Raw genomic sequence first — 16,087 nt, forward strand, 5'->3', positions numbered from 1 at the left:
TATTTTAAGTACGAAATTAAACCAAAGTCTGTCAGAAAGTAAATTTATATATACCTTGTTGGAAAGATGTCAAGTTAAAGTTCAGCTTCGTTAGCTGGAAGCGTGTTACCAGCTTAAATTGCAGTATCCGTTTAATATTCGCTTTTCCGGACTAGCGTAATATTTTGGTGCATGCAGCTCAGGTGCTAGTTTAGTACCAGCCAAGCATTTCACTAATTGGATGAAACAATGTTATGTAGGCGCAGACAAGACAATAAACATGGCAGATTTAGAAAATAAAGGAAACGACGTAAAATTTAACTTGAAACAGTATCATTTTCAGACAGAGAATGTGCCAAGACTGTCTTGTACCGATGCGAAGGTGGAAAAATTGATATCAAATGGGGTAAACATTACTGATAATCACTGGTCAGCAATGGTGCATAAAGTAGCCGCTCAAGTATTAAGTAATCCGGTAACTGGTCATTCCGTACCCAAGTCGTTTCGTACCCAAAGCAATGGTCGTTTCGTGTCTAAGGTGCTGGTCGTTTCGTACCCAAGGTGCTGGTCGTTTCGTACCCAATGCTATAGTTTTCATTTCATTAGAATAAACTATTTCTATGTTGCCTTTTTCCCCTTTGTGATAGAGACACAATTACAAAAGTAATTGCACGAACGATCAGTGCTAAAATGAATCTACATGTTAGCGAAGCAACGGCTATATATAAATGGATAATAATAATAATAATAATAATAATAATAATAATTATAATGATAATAATAATATACGATTAATAATAGGAACATAATTAAGGGATAATATATGAATTCTACATGACCTTGTATACTTTAAAGGGAAGCATATTTGAAATGTTAAGTTATCAAATGTTAAAATCCACGGATATCTAGTAAGTTAAAGCTTTCAAGCTAATTCAGTTTCACACATGTTTGATTATTTATTTGTTTTTGTTTTCCTTTGAAATAATTACATGAGGTCTCTGTTTTTCAGCAGTCTTTTGATTCAGAGAAATCTTAATAAATTCTGTGTCAAGAATTATCTGACATTAATACTCTTTTTACCTCACTTGTTTATTTTATCATCAGAAATTTAAATCTGTTTTACTCAGGTACTAATAATTTAGTATAATGATCAGAAGGCAAGCTTGAGTTATATACAGTGAATTAAAATTTGTCATAAGCCAAAAATAATCAATTAGAAAACACATTCAATAGTTCTCATGGACGCATACATTGTTACTAATTGTCCCTGTTCTTACTCTCCTTTGTCAGTTACAAATGACATATGTTCCACTCCTAAAACATATGCCATATTAACTGGGGTGCTTTATTACAAACCTTTCACTACTGGCAGAATTAAAGCATGCGAACATATCTTCGATTATTTAAATAATTAAATCAGTTTTAAAACACAGAAGTAAATATTTGTAAAATGCAGTGCCAAGTTAAATTATCCTTTCTATCTCTGCATGATTATTTATGTGTATTATACTTAGGAGGATAACAAAATAAAACAGATTATGCCAAACAATGAAAACAAATATTAATATTTATCCTTAGTTTGAAACAGAGAGAATTTAAATTATGCCACTAACTTGTAATTGGTGAAAGTGCCCAAAACTTTGCACAAGTATACTAACGTGGCAGGCAGTGTACCCAAAAATAGCTTGGTGGTCCGTATAGTATACCATGTTCAACACCTTTAAAATTATGCGATACAAATTTTAATTAACACCAGTATTGTTCCTTGGAGAAGAGAAATTTAATCAAGCTACACTGTTTTATCTGCATTCAGCCCCGTTTAAAAAAGATCATAGAGTTTCTATTTGCTTTGATAGGATAAACATTTGAACTGATGTGTACAGCCAAAATTTTCTGCAGATTTTTTGCATGCTTTAAGAAAAAATAATGGACTTATTACGTTAATTAAACCTGGCCAACATTTTATTTTTCTTTTTAATGGCAGTGTGAATTTTTGTTAATTCTTTATAGTACATAGATGCTATTATACAGTGAAAGAAATTCATTTACTGTAATTGTTTGTGTTTGGTTAACTTTTTGCCCGGATTTGCTTTGCTCATGCAATTTTTAATGTAGGAAAAAGATTAGGCCTAGAGAGGGAGCAGTAAATATGACAATAATGTATATTTGACCTTGTAAATTAATGGGTACGAAACAACCACCACCTTGGGTACGAAATGTCCAGCACCTCGGGTATGAAATGACTAGGACCTCAGGTACAAAACAACCAGCACCTTGGACACGAAATGACCAATTTCCGTTGGGTATGGATTGACCATAAGCCAGTAATCCTATAATGTAAGATGCTTTCATGATATCTGTTGTTTTGGGGTCACCGTCTTACCGCCTAAATAATGGTGTTGTGTAGCGTGTTCCGAGGTCGACTAAAATTAGAATGAGATGTCAGATTTCAGGAATATCTCACACACTTCGCAGCCTATATCATTGCTTTTATACAAATTAAAGTTGTTTTATGTGGCATCTAGTCTTGTCCTACATGTAAGACCTCGATGCTGATATTTATGTTTTGGGTGTCAGGGTCTTACTGCCTAACTAACAGCGCTGTGTAGTGTGTTTTGATGTCGATTAACATCGTAACGAAAGTCAAATTTTCAGGAATATCACACACAACTGTCAAATAAAATAATGGCACTTTCCTACAAAGTAAAGTCATAATGTTTTAGTCAGACTTTACTTACTCTGATGTCTTTTCTCTAATAAGTTAAAATTCTCGCAAAGAAATGGACCTGTTTTCAAGTTTCGTTGGCCTACATTTCAGTTGACTGGAAAGCGATGAAAGCTGGGAATGCCGAAATTGGGTTGAGTTGAAATATCATTCCTTTAACGAAACGAATAAAAATATATTATGCCTATTGGAACTGTAAAGCAATGTTTCGTTTCATTCAAGAAACATCTCTGCCACATGAACCTACTTAAACATACATCGGCATACCTCGACTACCATTGCATTGCAACAAATTCAAATGTGTGTCAACGGAACATGAAAAGACAGGACAGTAGGTATATTAATTACACATAAATTAGTGGAAGAGCGTCAATATGTGCTGCCAATTGTGAGATATTCCTGAAACTTTGACTACTTGTTCCGATGTCAACGACATTGGAATACGATATACAAGGCCGTTATTTGGATAGTAAGACATAGTACTAAAACAAAACCAACATGTGCTATGTCTTACGTTGTAGGACTAGCATCTAGTACTATAAGCCCTCGACCCTGATATTTGTTTTGGGCATTGAAGTCTTACTGCCCAAATAATGGCGCTGTATAGCATGTTCAGATGTTGATAACATCGGAACAATATGTCAGATATTTAGGAATATCTTGCGCACTTGGCAGTCCATATTGGTACATTTTTTACAAAATAAAGTTTTAATGTTTTAGTCAGACTTTCCTTACTCAGTTTTTGTTGTAGGGCTTCATGCCAGTTTTCAGCACAAGATAGGCTATACATGGCAGCCAGTATAAATGGTAGAGGAAGAACTGGGGAAAACCCTAGAAAGAACCACTGACCCATGGGAAGCTACTGGCAAGCTTTGTCACATACCCACATTGAACGAGCCCGAGACTCAAACACACACAGACAGAGGTGAGATGGCAGTGATCCATAATGGTGAGCACTTTAGACCACTCAGCCACTCAGGGCCCCTTCCCTGCTCTGATGTCTTTTTCCTAATAAATTCAAATTCCTACACAAGCAAATGGATATGTTTTCAAGTTCCATTGCCTACATTGCAGTTGGCTGGAATGTGATGAAAGCTGGGAATACTGAAATCTATTAAAAGGATAATAAGGATTTTGAATAAAACGAAGCTATTTAAACACTTTCTTCAGTATTAATATATTTGTATTTGTTTCATTAAAGAAATATACTTAAACTTAAGTTGATTTCAGCATTTCTGGCTTCCATCACTTTCCAGCCAAATGAAATGTAGGCCGACAAAACTTGAAAGCAAGTCTATTTTCTTGTGTGAGAATTTGAATTTATTAGAAAAAAGACATCAGAGTAAGTAAAGTCTGACTAAAACATTATGACTTTAATTTATAGAAAGCATCATTATGGGCTGTCAGGTGTGTGAAATATTCCTGAAAGTTTGACTTAAGTTACGATGTCACTTGATATCAAAACACTCTACAAATTGCTGTTATATAGGCAGTAAGACCTCGATGCCCAAAACATAAATATCAGGGTCAAATGCTTTCATTGTAGGACTATATGGCATCCTGTATCTGGGAAATAACTTCTAAAGAGTTACTGTATATACTTGCATAAAAGTCAAATCCAGCTGCAAACAACACAGACCTGATCTGCCATTGCATGATGCACTGGCATATCAGGGTCTATGTTATTTGCAATATACACCAAATTTGTATTATCGTGGCAAACAGGATTTTCTGATTATTTTGGACACATGCCATCCTGCAGTTGTTCACAGATGTAAAGCTGTAGCTAGTAAGGATGCAAATATCCTTTAGTAGTTTCCTCTAAAATGTCAACAATTTTTATAAGTTTGCACTGAAAAAGAATGAACATCACTTCTTTGTAAAGTGCATTCGATTCCATTGATCATCATATACAAAACTCCAGTCGAACTTGATATACCTGCATTGGCTTTGATTACAAAATGTATTAAGTATATGGTCTGATGTTTGATGATTATAGGTCATATGCAGTTTCATTCCATGGTAGCTAATATGGACCAAAATCAACCAAATGTTGCTTATGATGATACTTCTCATATGTAAATAAGTGCACAATAACAGGTAAACTTTCTTAAATCAGTAATATTTCAGTAATAATAATATTAAGAATAATTTGTATATATTTATATTTCTTTGCCCACATTGCATTTAAAATTCATATAAAGTTAAATAATAATTGTTTTTAATTTGTAATGTTGTTATCCATGAATTTCCACTGCCAGTACAAGTGTGGACATTCCTTCTATTAGGATGGTTGCAGTTTATGTTTATTATAATACATGCATGCTACCATACCAAAGTTAGGCAAATACCATGATATTATAAAATTGTTCCCCCATGGTACATTAATCTGGGTCAGCCACCATATGCTGTTTTATTTACATTTACATGCTTTGATTGACAAAGATTTTTTTTATAGAAATAGAAAGAGGGGAAAGTCATTGAAACTTTACAAATTATAAGTAAGCAGCAATAGCAAACTCATTTTAATATATACGGTAAAAACATTAAGTACTGCGATAATACAGCATTCCGGGCTACTGATTACTCCTAACAAAATGCATAGACCCAGATCTGCCAGAGCATTATGTGATAGCATATCTGGGTCTATGCAGTTTGTAGTTGGGCTGGACTTTTAAGCTAGCATATATGGTATTTTAGAAATCTGCAAAAGTTTCTTGTTGAAAGTAATGTATTTGCCTGACTTTATACATTGAGAAGGTTACCATATGTTGAGTGAATTTTTCTGCTTGGTCACATTAACAAGCAAGTGACTGTTTAAAAAAGATGATGGAGCCAGTTTATGGTAGGTCATATTAGAAAATGTAAAGGTGATGGAGTCTGTTTATGGCAGGTCATAAATGTCTGAAAATGTAAAGAAGTTATTGCTTTGACTTGTATTTTTTCATTAACACAATATTATTACTTAAAATTGTTAGTATTTAGGTATTTCATTCTCGTTAGATCTACCCTAGATGTAAGTAGTGATGTCAGAAGGCTGACATATGAAGTAATTGATTACATTATCATGAGTTACACAGTTAACTGAAAACATCACAAGTTGATCCTAGTCTTCAGTAGCTTAATCCAGTGTCCATGTGTGGCCATTCATGTAAGTTCATGTGCCATGAGCCTGGACGTTGGTGTAAGATTGGTTGATCTTCCCAGATGCTCCTAGAATGCTGATGATACAGACCATCTCTAAAATTTCCAGTCATATTTTACATGTCTCTTTTTTATTATAATAGGATTGGTAAAAATGTAACAGTTCTTTATCATATTTACTCATTTCAGCTGCCCGTTGTATTGACAGACACTAAACTAGTGTCCTCTGCCCTCCACTGGGATTTAGACTACCTGTCTGAGAACATGGGAGAAGGGGACTTCAGTGTCTTCTTGTCTGACACAAACAAATTCATGTACTTTGATGATAAAAAGATTGAGAATGTCAAAGATTTTAAACAACCAACGCAGATGATTGAAATGAAATTTCCTGAGTTTGTCAGAAGACTAAGAAGCTATAAGGAAGGAGATAAACGGTAATTAGTGAAGGCATTGAGGAGTATTATGTTGATTGAAATAGGGATTTTAAACCAGTGTATCATTATTATGTTCAGAGATTCATTACTTTAATATGCATCATTACTATAATTAATGTTGCAATTGCATTGTTGCAATCACTTGAGGTGGGAGTGTTTCTATCAAATTTTGTCCAGTGGTGTGGTTATGATTAGAAGCATATGGAAAAACTTAATTTGGCCAAGCTAATTTTGGGACAAACTTGGTATGTATGTTTCACTGTGACATGCTGCATCAAAGTTATGGTTGGGTTGGCAGCCTTAGCTTTCATAGCAGTTGGGTGGAAAATCTGCAAGTGATCTCCCTTTTGCTATTGTTACCAATATTTATTGAAAAAATACTATCATAGAATGACTTTCTCTCCAAAACTGCCTTACCATATATACCAGATGTGATATGTAGAGTCCTTTCATATTCCTTGAGAAGTCCAGTTGAAGTTACTCAAAGTACAAACACAGTTAAAGAACATGACAGATTCTATCAGTTTCTGCCAGAATGTGAAAATTTTCCTGACATGGATAATTTTTTAGATCAAAGATACTTGTGCAGGTGGGTGATAACGAAGTTTGCCTCTTGTTCCTTTTTTATATCTTGGTCACTGCATATGTTGGTCCCACTGCTAATGATTTTCTTTTATCCATGGATGATGATGGTAGATTTGTAATTGGCAGTTTTATTTTATCTTCACACAGGCTGTACATGCAGCAGGCACTGAATGACACAGTTGGCCGTAGAATTGTTATGGACTTTCTTGGTTTTAACTGGACTTGGATCACTGAGCAGCAAAAGAAAAATAAGTGGGGACCTTTGACCTCTAATCTTCTGTTGGTTGGCATGGACAGTAAGTAATTGCAGTTGAGTCAGCATGATTTTGATGCATTATTAAAGATGATTTTGATTTGCATAAAATAGACCATGAATAATTTTATTTTCACAGCTCAGGATGTGGAGAAGTTTTGGAAGATTAATATCTCCTTTAACAGAATGGCAAGATTTGTCTTTGATTCTCTAAATGAGTTAAAATCCAACTTTAACAAAAATTAATATTTTAACTTTTAACTTGAAATATTTCTGCAACCATCTTAGCGTTTTCACTTCATTACATTTAACGAAAATCTTGAAATTAAACAAAAGTTAATATTTTAACTTTGAGACATAATTTAGCCAGTGTGTTTTCAGGTAACATAACGCCAGCCCATTACGATGAGCAGGAAAATTTCTTTGCCCAGATTAAAGGCAGCAAAAGATTCCTCTTGTTTGATCCCAGCGATTTTGAATGTCTGTACCCATACCCAGTTTATCACCCTCATGATCGGCAAAGTCAGGTATGTTATTTTTGTTCATTTTACTCACATTGAGTTGCAACTTGTATGAATGTTTGCTCTGGTTGGGTTTGAATCTAACCCACAACTAGACTGGGTCAGCCACTGAGGCATGTCACTAAGCAAGGCACATTACTCCAACTACCTTAACAGAATATAACCTTTTCATGTGTTAGTGTGTCATTAAATGTAAACAGATAGTTACTTTTTTGTTGATGTGCCATCCATCTAACCATCCATCCATCTTCTTAAATGAGCAATTTTTAAAGGTTACAGATGACATGTTGTATGTAATGATGGTTTGTACATTGTGGGTGGGTGAGAGAAGCCTATACTACTTAGTGTGTTACCAAAATGTATAGATTCTTCCACCTAATTACAGTGAAACCTACCATAGCAGATGCATTTATGTAAAGGACACTTGCTTCTAAAAGGACAATGTTTCTGACCTCCATATCACATATCTGTATCTAGTATCTATGAGCTTTTTAGTCCTCTGTATAAACTGTGCATGTCCGTAAAAAATGGCCAAGTGTGTGAAAATTTAAATGATTAAAATCCTTTAGGATTGATAGTTGAAAGTCATTTAAAGTTGGATAAACATGTTGACTGTGTATGTAGATGCCTTTGAATTAACTTTGTTTTGTTAATTTGGGAAATATCTACCCAAACAAACTAAAATAATGTCTACATTTTGCCTAATGCTGACTTTTGTTGATGATATGGGAAGACCATAGTAAGTTTGCAAAATAAACAAGATATAAAAGCAATCTGCCTCCATTCCTTTTTATTCATAATCTGAAACAACTTTATTCCATGAATTGAAATGGCTATTTATAAGTAAGCAAATAAGTTTTTTTAAAATTGTTACTTGTTTACAACATGCATTATGCCAGAATACATGAAAGAACTATATGACCAAAATAGTGGGCCCTGTGTTTTATGATCAGCATGACAAGGTCACTTGATGTGACCGAAACTGACTAGGTGTAATTTGCAATATACTGGGGCAGTGCTATAGAATGCTTGCAAACATCAAAGCAGCAGAAGGTTAAAAGAATACTTAAATGTTTGAATCAACTTTTGAATGATTTTCTGCATTACGTTTTTTAATTTATTTCTTGTGTTATTGTCATTTACTTCATCTTTTTGCATGTTTCAACATCCATCTTTTTTTTGGTTGATGTGTTTTAGTTTAGTGCATGAGACCTGATACTGACATTGCCAATCGTTATATAATTTATATTCCTAGGAGATACAGATAGATTTATTGAGGATTTCTAATTTATATTCTAATACATCTACCCTCATTAAATAAAGAATTATTATTATTTAAAAATACTTTTATTAGGGAAAAGTTTAGTTGGTCCCTTGTGGGTCCATCGTAATCTGATTTCGCTGACTGAACATCAACTCCTTTGCTCAAGAAAGCTGTTGATCTTGGCAGTTTTTTTATGGTCACCAGAACAAAAAGTTAGGTCAGTTTGTTAAGTGATAATTGTTTATGCTTCAAGATACATGTTTCCCTTTGACTTAAAAAGTTGGAGATGTTTTTTATCACACACCTTGCCAAATTTTCTTTCGTCCACCTTGCTAGATTTGTCATTCTTTGAAGTGCTAGCATCATAACATTTTCATGGATGTAGTGGTAGACATGCTTTTGTTTTTAAAAGCAAATTCCTTTTAGTTTCATTTCCATATTTTGAAGGACTTTTGGGACTGAGTTTGCCACACTACATTAAGATAATTTTGCAACAACTGTATTGGAAGTTTGCCTCAGTTGCATGATGTTGGAAAGTGGAATCTGTGTTATATAGAAACTTTTGTCATTTTAGACATTATACTAAGGTGAAATATTTTTTAGTGACTTTCTTGTTGAATAGAAATTGGTTTTGTTTCGTAGTGTGATGACACTTTGAAGATATGCAACAAAATTGGATACAGGGTTGTTTTTGTTTTTGTTTGAATGTATGATATCAGTGAATTTATTGTACTTGCCACAATAATGTATTTATCCATATTTAATTTATTGGACAGATTCCAGTTTGTTTGACTTACATGTTTATGTGATGTCAGGTGTACTAAAACCTGGAATTTGATTTGCTGCTACTTGAATACTGGTTTTTTTCTTTTATATTTCTTTCTGTAAAATGCCTTTTTGTAGGTATTTAATCTGTAATTTATGTACCTGGTAATTATTTGCATAAGAATAATAAATGGTTTGCTGTATTCCAATCTTTGCTCAGGCTCAAACTCGCCACTCAGTCACTTTAGTTCTCTGGCACACATTTGCACATACCGTATATATTTGCTTATAAGTCAAGTTCCATCTGGGGGCCCCAAGTGGCTGAGTGGTCACTGTGGGTTCAATTCTTGTGTTTGGCCAACGTGGGTATGTGAGAAAGCTTGCCAGTAGCTTCTCATGGGTTGGTGGTTCTTTCTGGGGTCTTCCTCCACCATTAATACTGGCCGCTATGTATAGCCAATCTTGTGCTGAAAATGCTACCTCTCGAATCCAGCCCTACTAAAAGACGAAAATTCGTCTTTTCTGTCTATCTCATATAGACCAAAGGGCAATAACTCTTGCCCCTTACCTCCCCTTACCACCGCCAGGTGTCACTAGTTTTTAAGCTTCGCTTGTACTGATAACACGTACATTATACCTCCAAACAATCCAAGCCATCTTAGCGTTAAATTGGACCATCCGAAGTTAAATTTGGATTTATTGCATTGGAAAATCATTCTTCTACAGGTTGTCTACATTATTTTAACAATTTTTTCAAAATTGAGTGACTTTGTCACCCTTACAGATTTCATCTACTGAAGACCATGTTACACACGCTATCGCTGAACTCATGTTGTCAATTAAGAGTTAACGCAACACTGACTAATTTCGCTTACTCCGGTAGTAACGGTTGTGGTATTAGCGAATTAATAACATGCTGAATTGCTAATTTGTGCTTTGTTTTCTTTTCTTGTGTCGTTTCAGTAGAAATGTCAACCAAATGCATGAAATGCAAAAAGTTCAAAGCAAAAGAAGACAATCATGACTCTTGTATTGTATGTACCAAGTGTACATCATCTATACCATGCAGCGTGTGTAATACTTGGACAGAGCAAATGTGGGCTGATGTAGTCCAGAAGGCAGCAAAAGGGAGGGATAGACAAAATAAGTCGAAGAAAGATAGCATTGATGTCCTCAGTATACATCCGAAGACAGCCTCCATTGCGAGTCTTGTGGGGGACGTTGGGGTCCCCCCTCCACCTAAAGTTCGTCATTTGCAACCGTCAGCCACATCAGCCACAGTAACATCAGCGGCAATGGAGAAAAATAATGTTGACAGGGTACAACAGTCCACCTTTGAATAGATGTGTCGTTTGGTCCAGGAAACAACGATGCAGCTATTGACATCAGGCTAGATATTACCCTTATTTCCCTTGCTCGCTTCCACAGCTTTTTCTGACTCTTTGGGGGAATGTTCCCCCAATTTTAGGCTGTCCTGCATGTCCGAGCATGGCCTTTGGGCCTGTAAGTCAGGACGCATGGGGTTTTTACCGGATCCATCGGATCCATTTCATTATACAACCTCTATGTCACCGGCCATCCAGCTGTCCCAGCATGGGGACTCTATTGCTAAAACGGTCCGACCAAATATGATTTACAGGGATCTTAGTGATAAATCCATCCATCAAGCTGTACCACCAGCAACATACCAATACTATGGCGGAGATTTTAGTGAGAAATCTGTCCGTCCAACCAGGCCATTGGAGCAGCCGGTACCGGTGATAGCAGGACCATCGCCAACATTCAGGCCGACCACAAGCCAGACAAATCAGCCAGCAGGGCCGGCCGTCCATATGTTCACGGCTTATCCACAAGGTAGAGTTAGTGACAGTGTCAAGGATGATGGAATCGCATCATCTACGCCACCTGGTATGCTCTATCCAGAAATGCAAGCTGTTCCAGAACACGACTCGGCACACAGTGAGGGTCACGAAACTCCTGCAAATCAGCCGTACACAGATCCAACCATGGAACAGACTGAGTTTGGCTTCATGACGGCAGTGGAAGAAATTTATAGGGTGTTGGCAACTTCAGAATGCCCTCCACCTCCTACCGTCACTCAAGACTACAAAGTTAAGGCGTCTGTAGATCTTGACGGGGAGGAAGAGATGCCGTCCTTCCGGCGCCTTCCCCACTCAGCAAAAATTAAGGAGATCAATGATCGTCTATCAGGACGAATAGGTGATCCGGGGAATGCTAAGGCGTTCTTTTCAGAAAGCCAAGTACCAGCGACATTCTCGTGTTGCTGGTACAAAACTCATTCAGACGCCTTCAGTACGGATCTGATGGCCCTGGACAAAAATATGGCAGCAGTTCACATGTCCGCTCCACTGTTTTACAAAGTGGACAAAAATGTGTTCCATGCTACGTCAAAGCTAGTCCGGAACGTAGTCTCTACGTCTTCAATGTTAGACTTGGCTTCATTAGCCATTTTCCGACATGCAGAAAAATCCGACAATGACCACGCTTGGGAAGCGACGGCCTGGATTGCTAGAGTTATTAACAGGGCAGCTCACCATTCCATGGCTAATGCGTTGACTGCTTCTGCCAACTTAGACCTGATACGACGTGACGCATGTCTGCAGTCCACGTTGCTCAAGCCCCATCATACTCTGGCTTTACGGATGACTCCGTTTGGGTCACCTTTACTCTTTGGAGGAAAAATTGAAGAAGTTCGGAAGCAGGCAGCTCAGGAACTGCCCCTCCAACTCGCTGCCCAACCCTCGCAGGCGTTTAGAAAAAATCCCCTGCCACAGCGGAGGGATGATTGGTGGACCAGGGACAAGGGATCCTTACAATCAAATGTGCAGTATAGATCCCAATCCAATGCCAGGAGACAACAGTCTAATCAAGCTAGGAGGCAACCATACAGAGGCAGTAAGAAACAAAGCTTCTCCGTCTTCAAGCCTACCAACTCTAAAAGTTGACATACCCTCCCCACCACCCGCGGACAGCCTACCTGTGGCTGACTGCCTCCTGCAATTTCAGGACCACTGGACCACCTTTTTTCCTCAGAATGATTGGGTGATCCAGGTCATTTTAGAGGGGCTTCGGATATCATTTATCCAACCCCTTCCTCTGTCCTCCTCTCCCCTCTTCATGGATGTACCGTCCGATCGGGAGAAGGATACCTTTCTACAACAGGAGATATGGTTGCTCATAGAAAAACAGGCGGTGGCGATTGTGAAAAAACCGCAATCACCGGGGTTTTATTCCAGGCTGTTTCTTATCCAGAAGGCAAACAGCAAGTTGAGGCCGATCATCAACCTGAGTCGCCTCAACCAATACATTTTACCACCGAAATTCAAGATGGAACCGGCGAGATCAATCCGTCTTTCCATCCGGCGGGACGAGTATGCCGTCAGTGTAGATATGACCGACGCATAATTTCACGTCCCTATCCACCCCGCATCACAGAAATTTCTCCGATTCGCTTACTGCGACGCGGTTTGTCAGTTCCAGGTCCTACCCTTTGGCCTCAACATCAGCCCTTGGGCTTTTACCAAGGTTATGGATTGCGTCATCACCCTGTTCCGCTCGACCTCATCTACAGGGACAGCAGTGTACTTGGACGACATCCTCCAGAAACATATGGTAAGTTCTATTCTGCTCACATTACTTAAAAACCCTCCCAACCACCCCTCTATGCGAGCATCCTCATAAAATATCTATTGCTCGGCTTAAAAAACTAGTGACACCTGGCGGTGGTAAGGGGAGGTAAGGGGCAAGAGTTATTGCCCTTTGGTCTATATGAGATAGACAGAAAAGACAAATTTTCGTCTTTTAGTAGGGCTGGATTCGAGAGGTAGCAGCCTTATATCCCTAACGTTAATGTGATTGGGTAAGTATTCTCGGAGAAACATAATTTACTAAAAATTTGCTTTATCCATGCAAACTGATACATATACTGCAGAGAACAATACAGATGCATATCTTCTAATATCATATCAAGTGTTGGTGTATTTGGGTGTTCACTCTTTGCAATCAGATTTGTATACAGTTTGGTTGTTAATTAGCATTATGTTTTAAAAATGTGTATTTAAATATTTTAAAAGTATTGATAAGTCACTGTTTGCATTACAAGACTTCCAGGTTAATAGAGGAAAATCCTATTGCAGGTGGATTTTGACAACCCAGACAGTTTGAGATTTCCGAAGTTCCATGATGCCAAAGCCTATGAAGCCATTGTTGGACCTGGAGATGTGCTTTACCTGCCAATGTATTGGTAGCTATGCCAGCAGTGTTTAATGTTGCAAATAAAATCTTGTAAAGCCTGACACTTTGGCATCTGTGTGCATATCTGTACGCTGTTGGTTCACCATTCACACCTTGGAATAAAGTTAATATTACAGGTTTTTTAAATTCATCTTGTATAAAAGGTTTTATGTTTAGGTAAATAAAAAGCAGGCAAAAATCTCAGGGTTTTTAGTTACACTGTTCCTAGACAAGAAGAACTTTTGGGATTTAGGATGGTAGATGTCTTGTCATTAGTCCTAAATTACTTGGAGGGTTGTGATGAAAATTCATGAACATATTAATCCCAAGGATTAGTCCTAACTGAAAGTGGTACCCACTTGGACATCAGTATGGCTGCCACTCAATAGCCATCTTGAAAATCTTGTTATTTTTTTAAACTCCATAACAGATGGTCATATCTGCAAGAGATTTTCACCAGAAGACTTCTTATGAAGTTTAGATGTCCTTAAGGTGGCGCTCACCAGATAATATGTACTTTTGAGAGAGTGACGTATGTAAGGTGAAGTAGTTCGCATTTAAAACCTGCACAGTAGAGAGAATGTTTGCATACCTCTATGCTACATTAATGTAATGTGGATGATATTTCTTTTGGATATTGTACTTTTGGAAATTTTACATGATTTAAGCACACTGCTAACTAAAATGACTGCTCCCTTGTGTTAAAAAATCAGTCTGAATTAGTCTAAAGTACACTTTACATAGCAGCTATTAAAATAGGGAAAATGAATTTTGCCAGACTAGACAATACCAGCTTCTGAAAGTGCAATGAATGAATTACCAAATATATAAAATGTAAAAAAAGTTATCGGCTCTTTTTTATACAATTTACCTCTGAAGTTCAGGAAGTGAAAATGACCAAGTAGAGCTAGCACTTTTTTGAAAGGTGCACATTTGAAGTAAGGCCAAGCTGTATACTCTATAACCCATAGTACACCCTTCAATCATACACCAAAATAAAGGGAATTACAGGTTCTTTGCATTATACCTAAGATATACAAGGTCTTTTTTAAATAGCCAGTATAACCAGTGAGGAAAGCCGGGGACATTCTTTTTCTTTAAAATCCTAACCCTATGCAAAATGCGAAACTGTATAGCGCCACCTTAAAGAAAATATAAAAATGTTTGCAATTATTTTTTTTTATTTTCATATAATTATGTATGATGTTCTGAATAAAATGGTACATTCATATTGATGTTAAGCATGAAAATAAGCTAATTATGATCATTTTTCTCTTCCTTACATAATTTGCCATGAGGTATGTTTGTGTGAGTAGTGACCTTAATTATGGGGAAATTAGAAGTCTTAGAATATAGGAATAGAGTCAACTTAAATTTAAAACTGTTGCAATAAGTGACAGAAATATATGGTGAAAATGTTTCTTTTCATTTATTTGCAATGAAATAAAAAAATAAATGAAGAGAAAGTGAGTTCGCTTCTTCCATATTAAACAATAGGCAAATATTTTACACTTTGACCTTTGACCTTTATGAACCTGATGAGTCACCTCCCTTTTCTAATTGTAAAATTCATTGTTGATATCTCAGAAATAATTCTGGCTAGTTTCATGTTCCTGTCATTCAGCATAATATTGGTTGCTATGTTTACAAAATGTAATGTGCATTCTTAAAATAGCTCACTTTTATCATGGGGGGGGTAGGCTGGACTTGTTAGAGACTCTGACACTCATAAATACTGTTCTGTGGGGGAAAAGGCAGGAGAATTATTCAAAAGGATTGTTTTGATGCTTGCGACTTAAATATTTCAGCCATATAAACATAATTAAATCATACAAAAATAATACCTATATCTTCTTTATGGTGGCGCTCACCAGATAATATGTACTTTTGAGAGAGTGACTTATGTAAGGTGAAGTAGTTCGCATTTAAAACCTGCACAGTAGAGAGAATGTTTGCATACCTCTATGCTACATTAATGTAATGTGGATGATATTTCTTTTGGATATTGTACTTTTGGAAATTTTACATGATTTAAGCACACTGCTAACTAAAATGACTGCTCCCTTGTGTTAAAAAATCAGTCTGAATTAGTCTAAAGTACACTTTACATAGCAGCTATTAAAATAGGGAAAATGAATTTTGCCAGACTAGACAATACCAGCT

General features: G+C 36.7%; 1 protein-coding gene across 4 annotated transcripts in view; it reads left to right on the top strand.

Annotated features, from left to right (window-relative positions):
• Positions 1 to 229: 229 nt before the first annotated feature.
• The window catches only part of LOC149805823 (hypoxia-inducible factor 1-alpha inhibitor-like), a 28,780-nt gene continuing 12,922 nt past the window's right edge, over positions 230 to 16,087 (top strand). For 3 of the 4 annotated variants that reach the window (XR_016419799.1, XR_016419798.1, XM_089950533.1), the window contains exons 1-5: positions 230 to 385; positions 6,038 to 6,282; positions 7,015 to 7,163; positions 7,502 to 7,647; positions 13,828 to 13,934. Coding sequence is in view for 2 of the 4 variants with exons in the window: in XM_089950533.1 (XP_089806659.1) it covers positions 260 to 385; positions 6,038 to 6,282; positions 7,015 to 7,163; positions 7,502 to 7,647; positions 13,828 to 13,934 (773 nt within the window). In the remaining 2 variants the exon portion in view is untranslated. The remainder of the gene's footprint in view (positions 386 to 6,037; positions 6,283 to 7,014; positions 7,164 to 7,501; positions 7,648 to 13,827; positions 13,935 to 16,087) is intronic. The other variant, XM_089950535.1, reaches the window with a different exon arrangement.

This window comes from Sinohyriopsis cumingii, chromosome 2, assembly GCF_028554795.1.
Source record: "Sinohyriopsis cumingii isolate HCF-2022 chromosome 2, ASM2855479v2, whole genome shotgun sequence".
NCBI classification, from domain to species: domain Eukaryota; kingdom Metazoa; phylum Mollusca; class Bivalvia; order Unionida; family Unionidae; genus Sinohyriopsis; species Sinohyriopsis cumingii.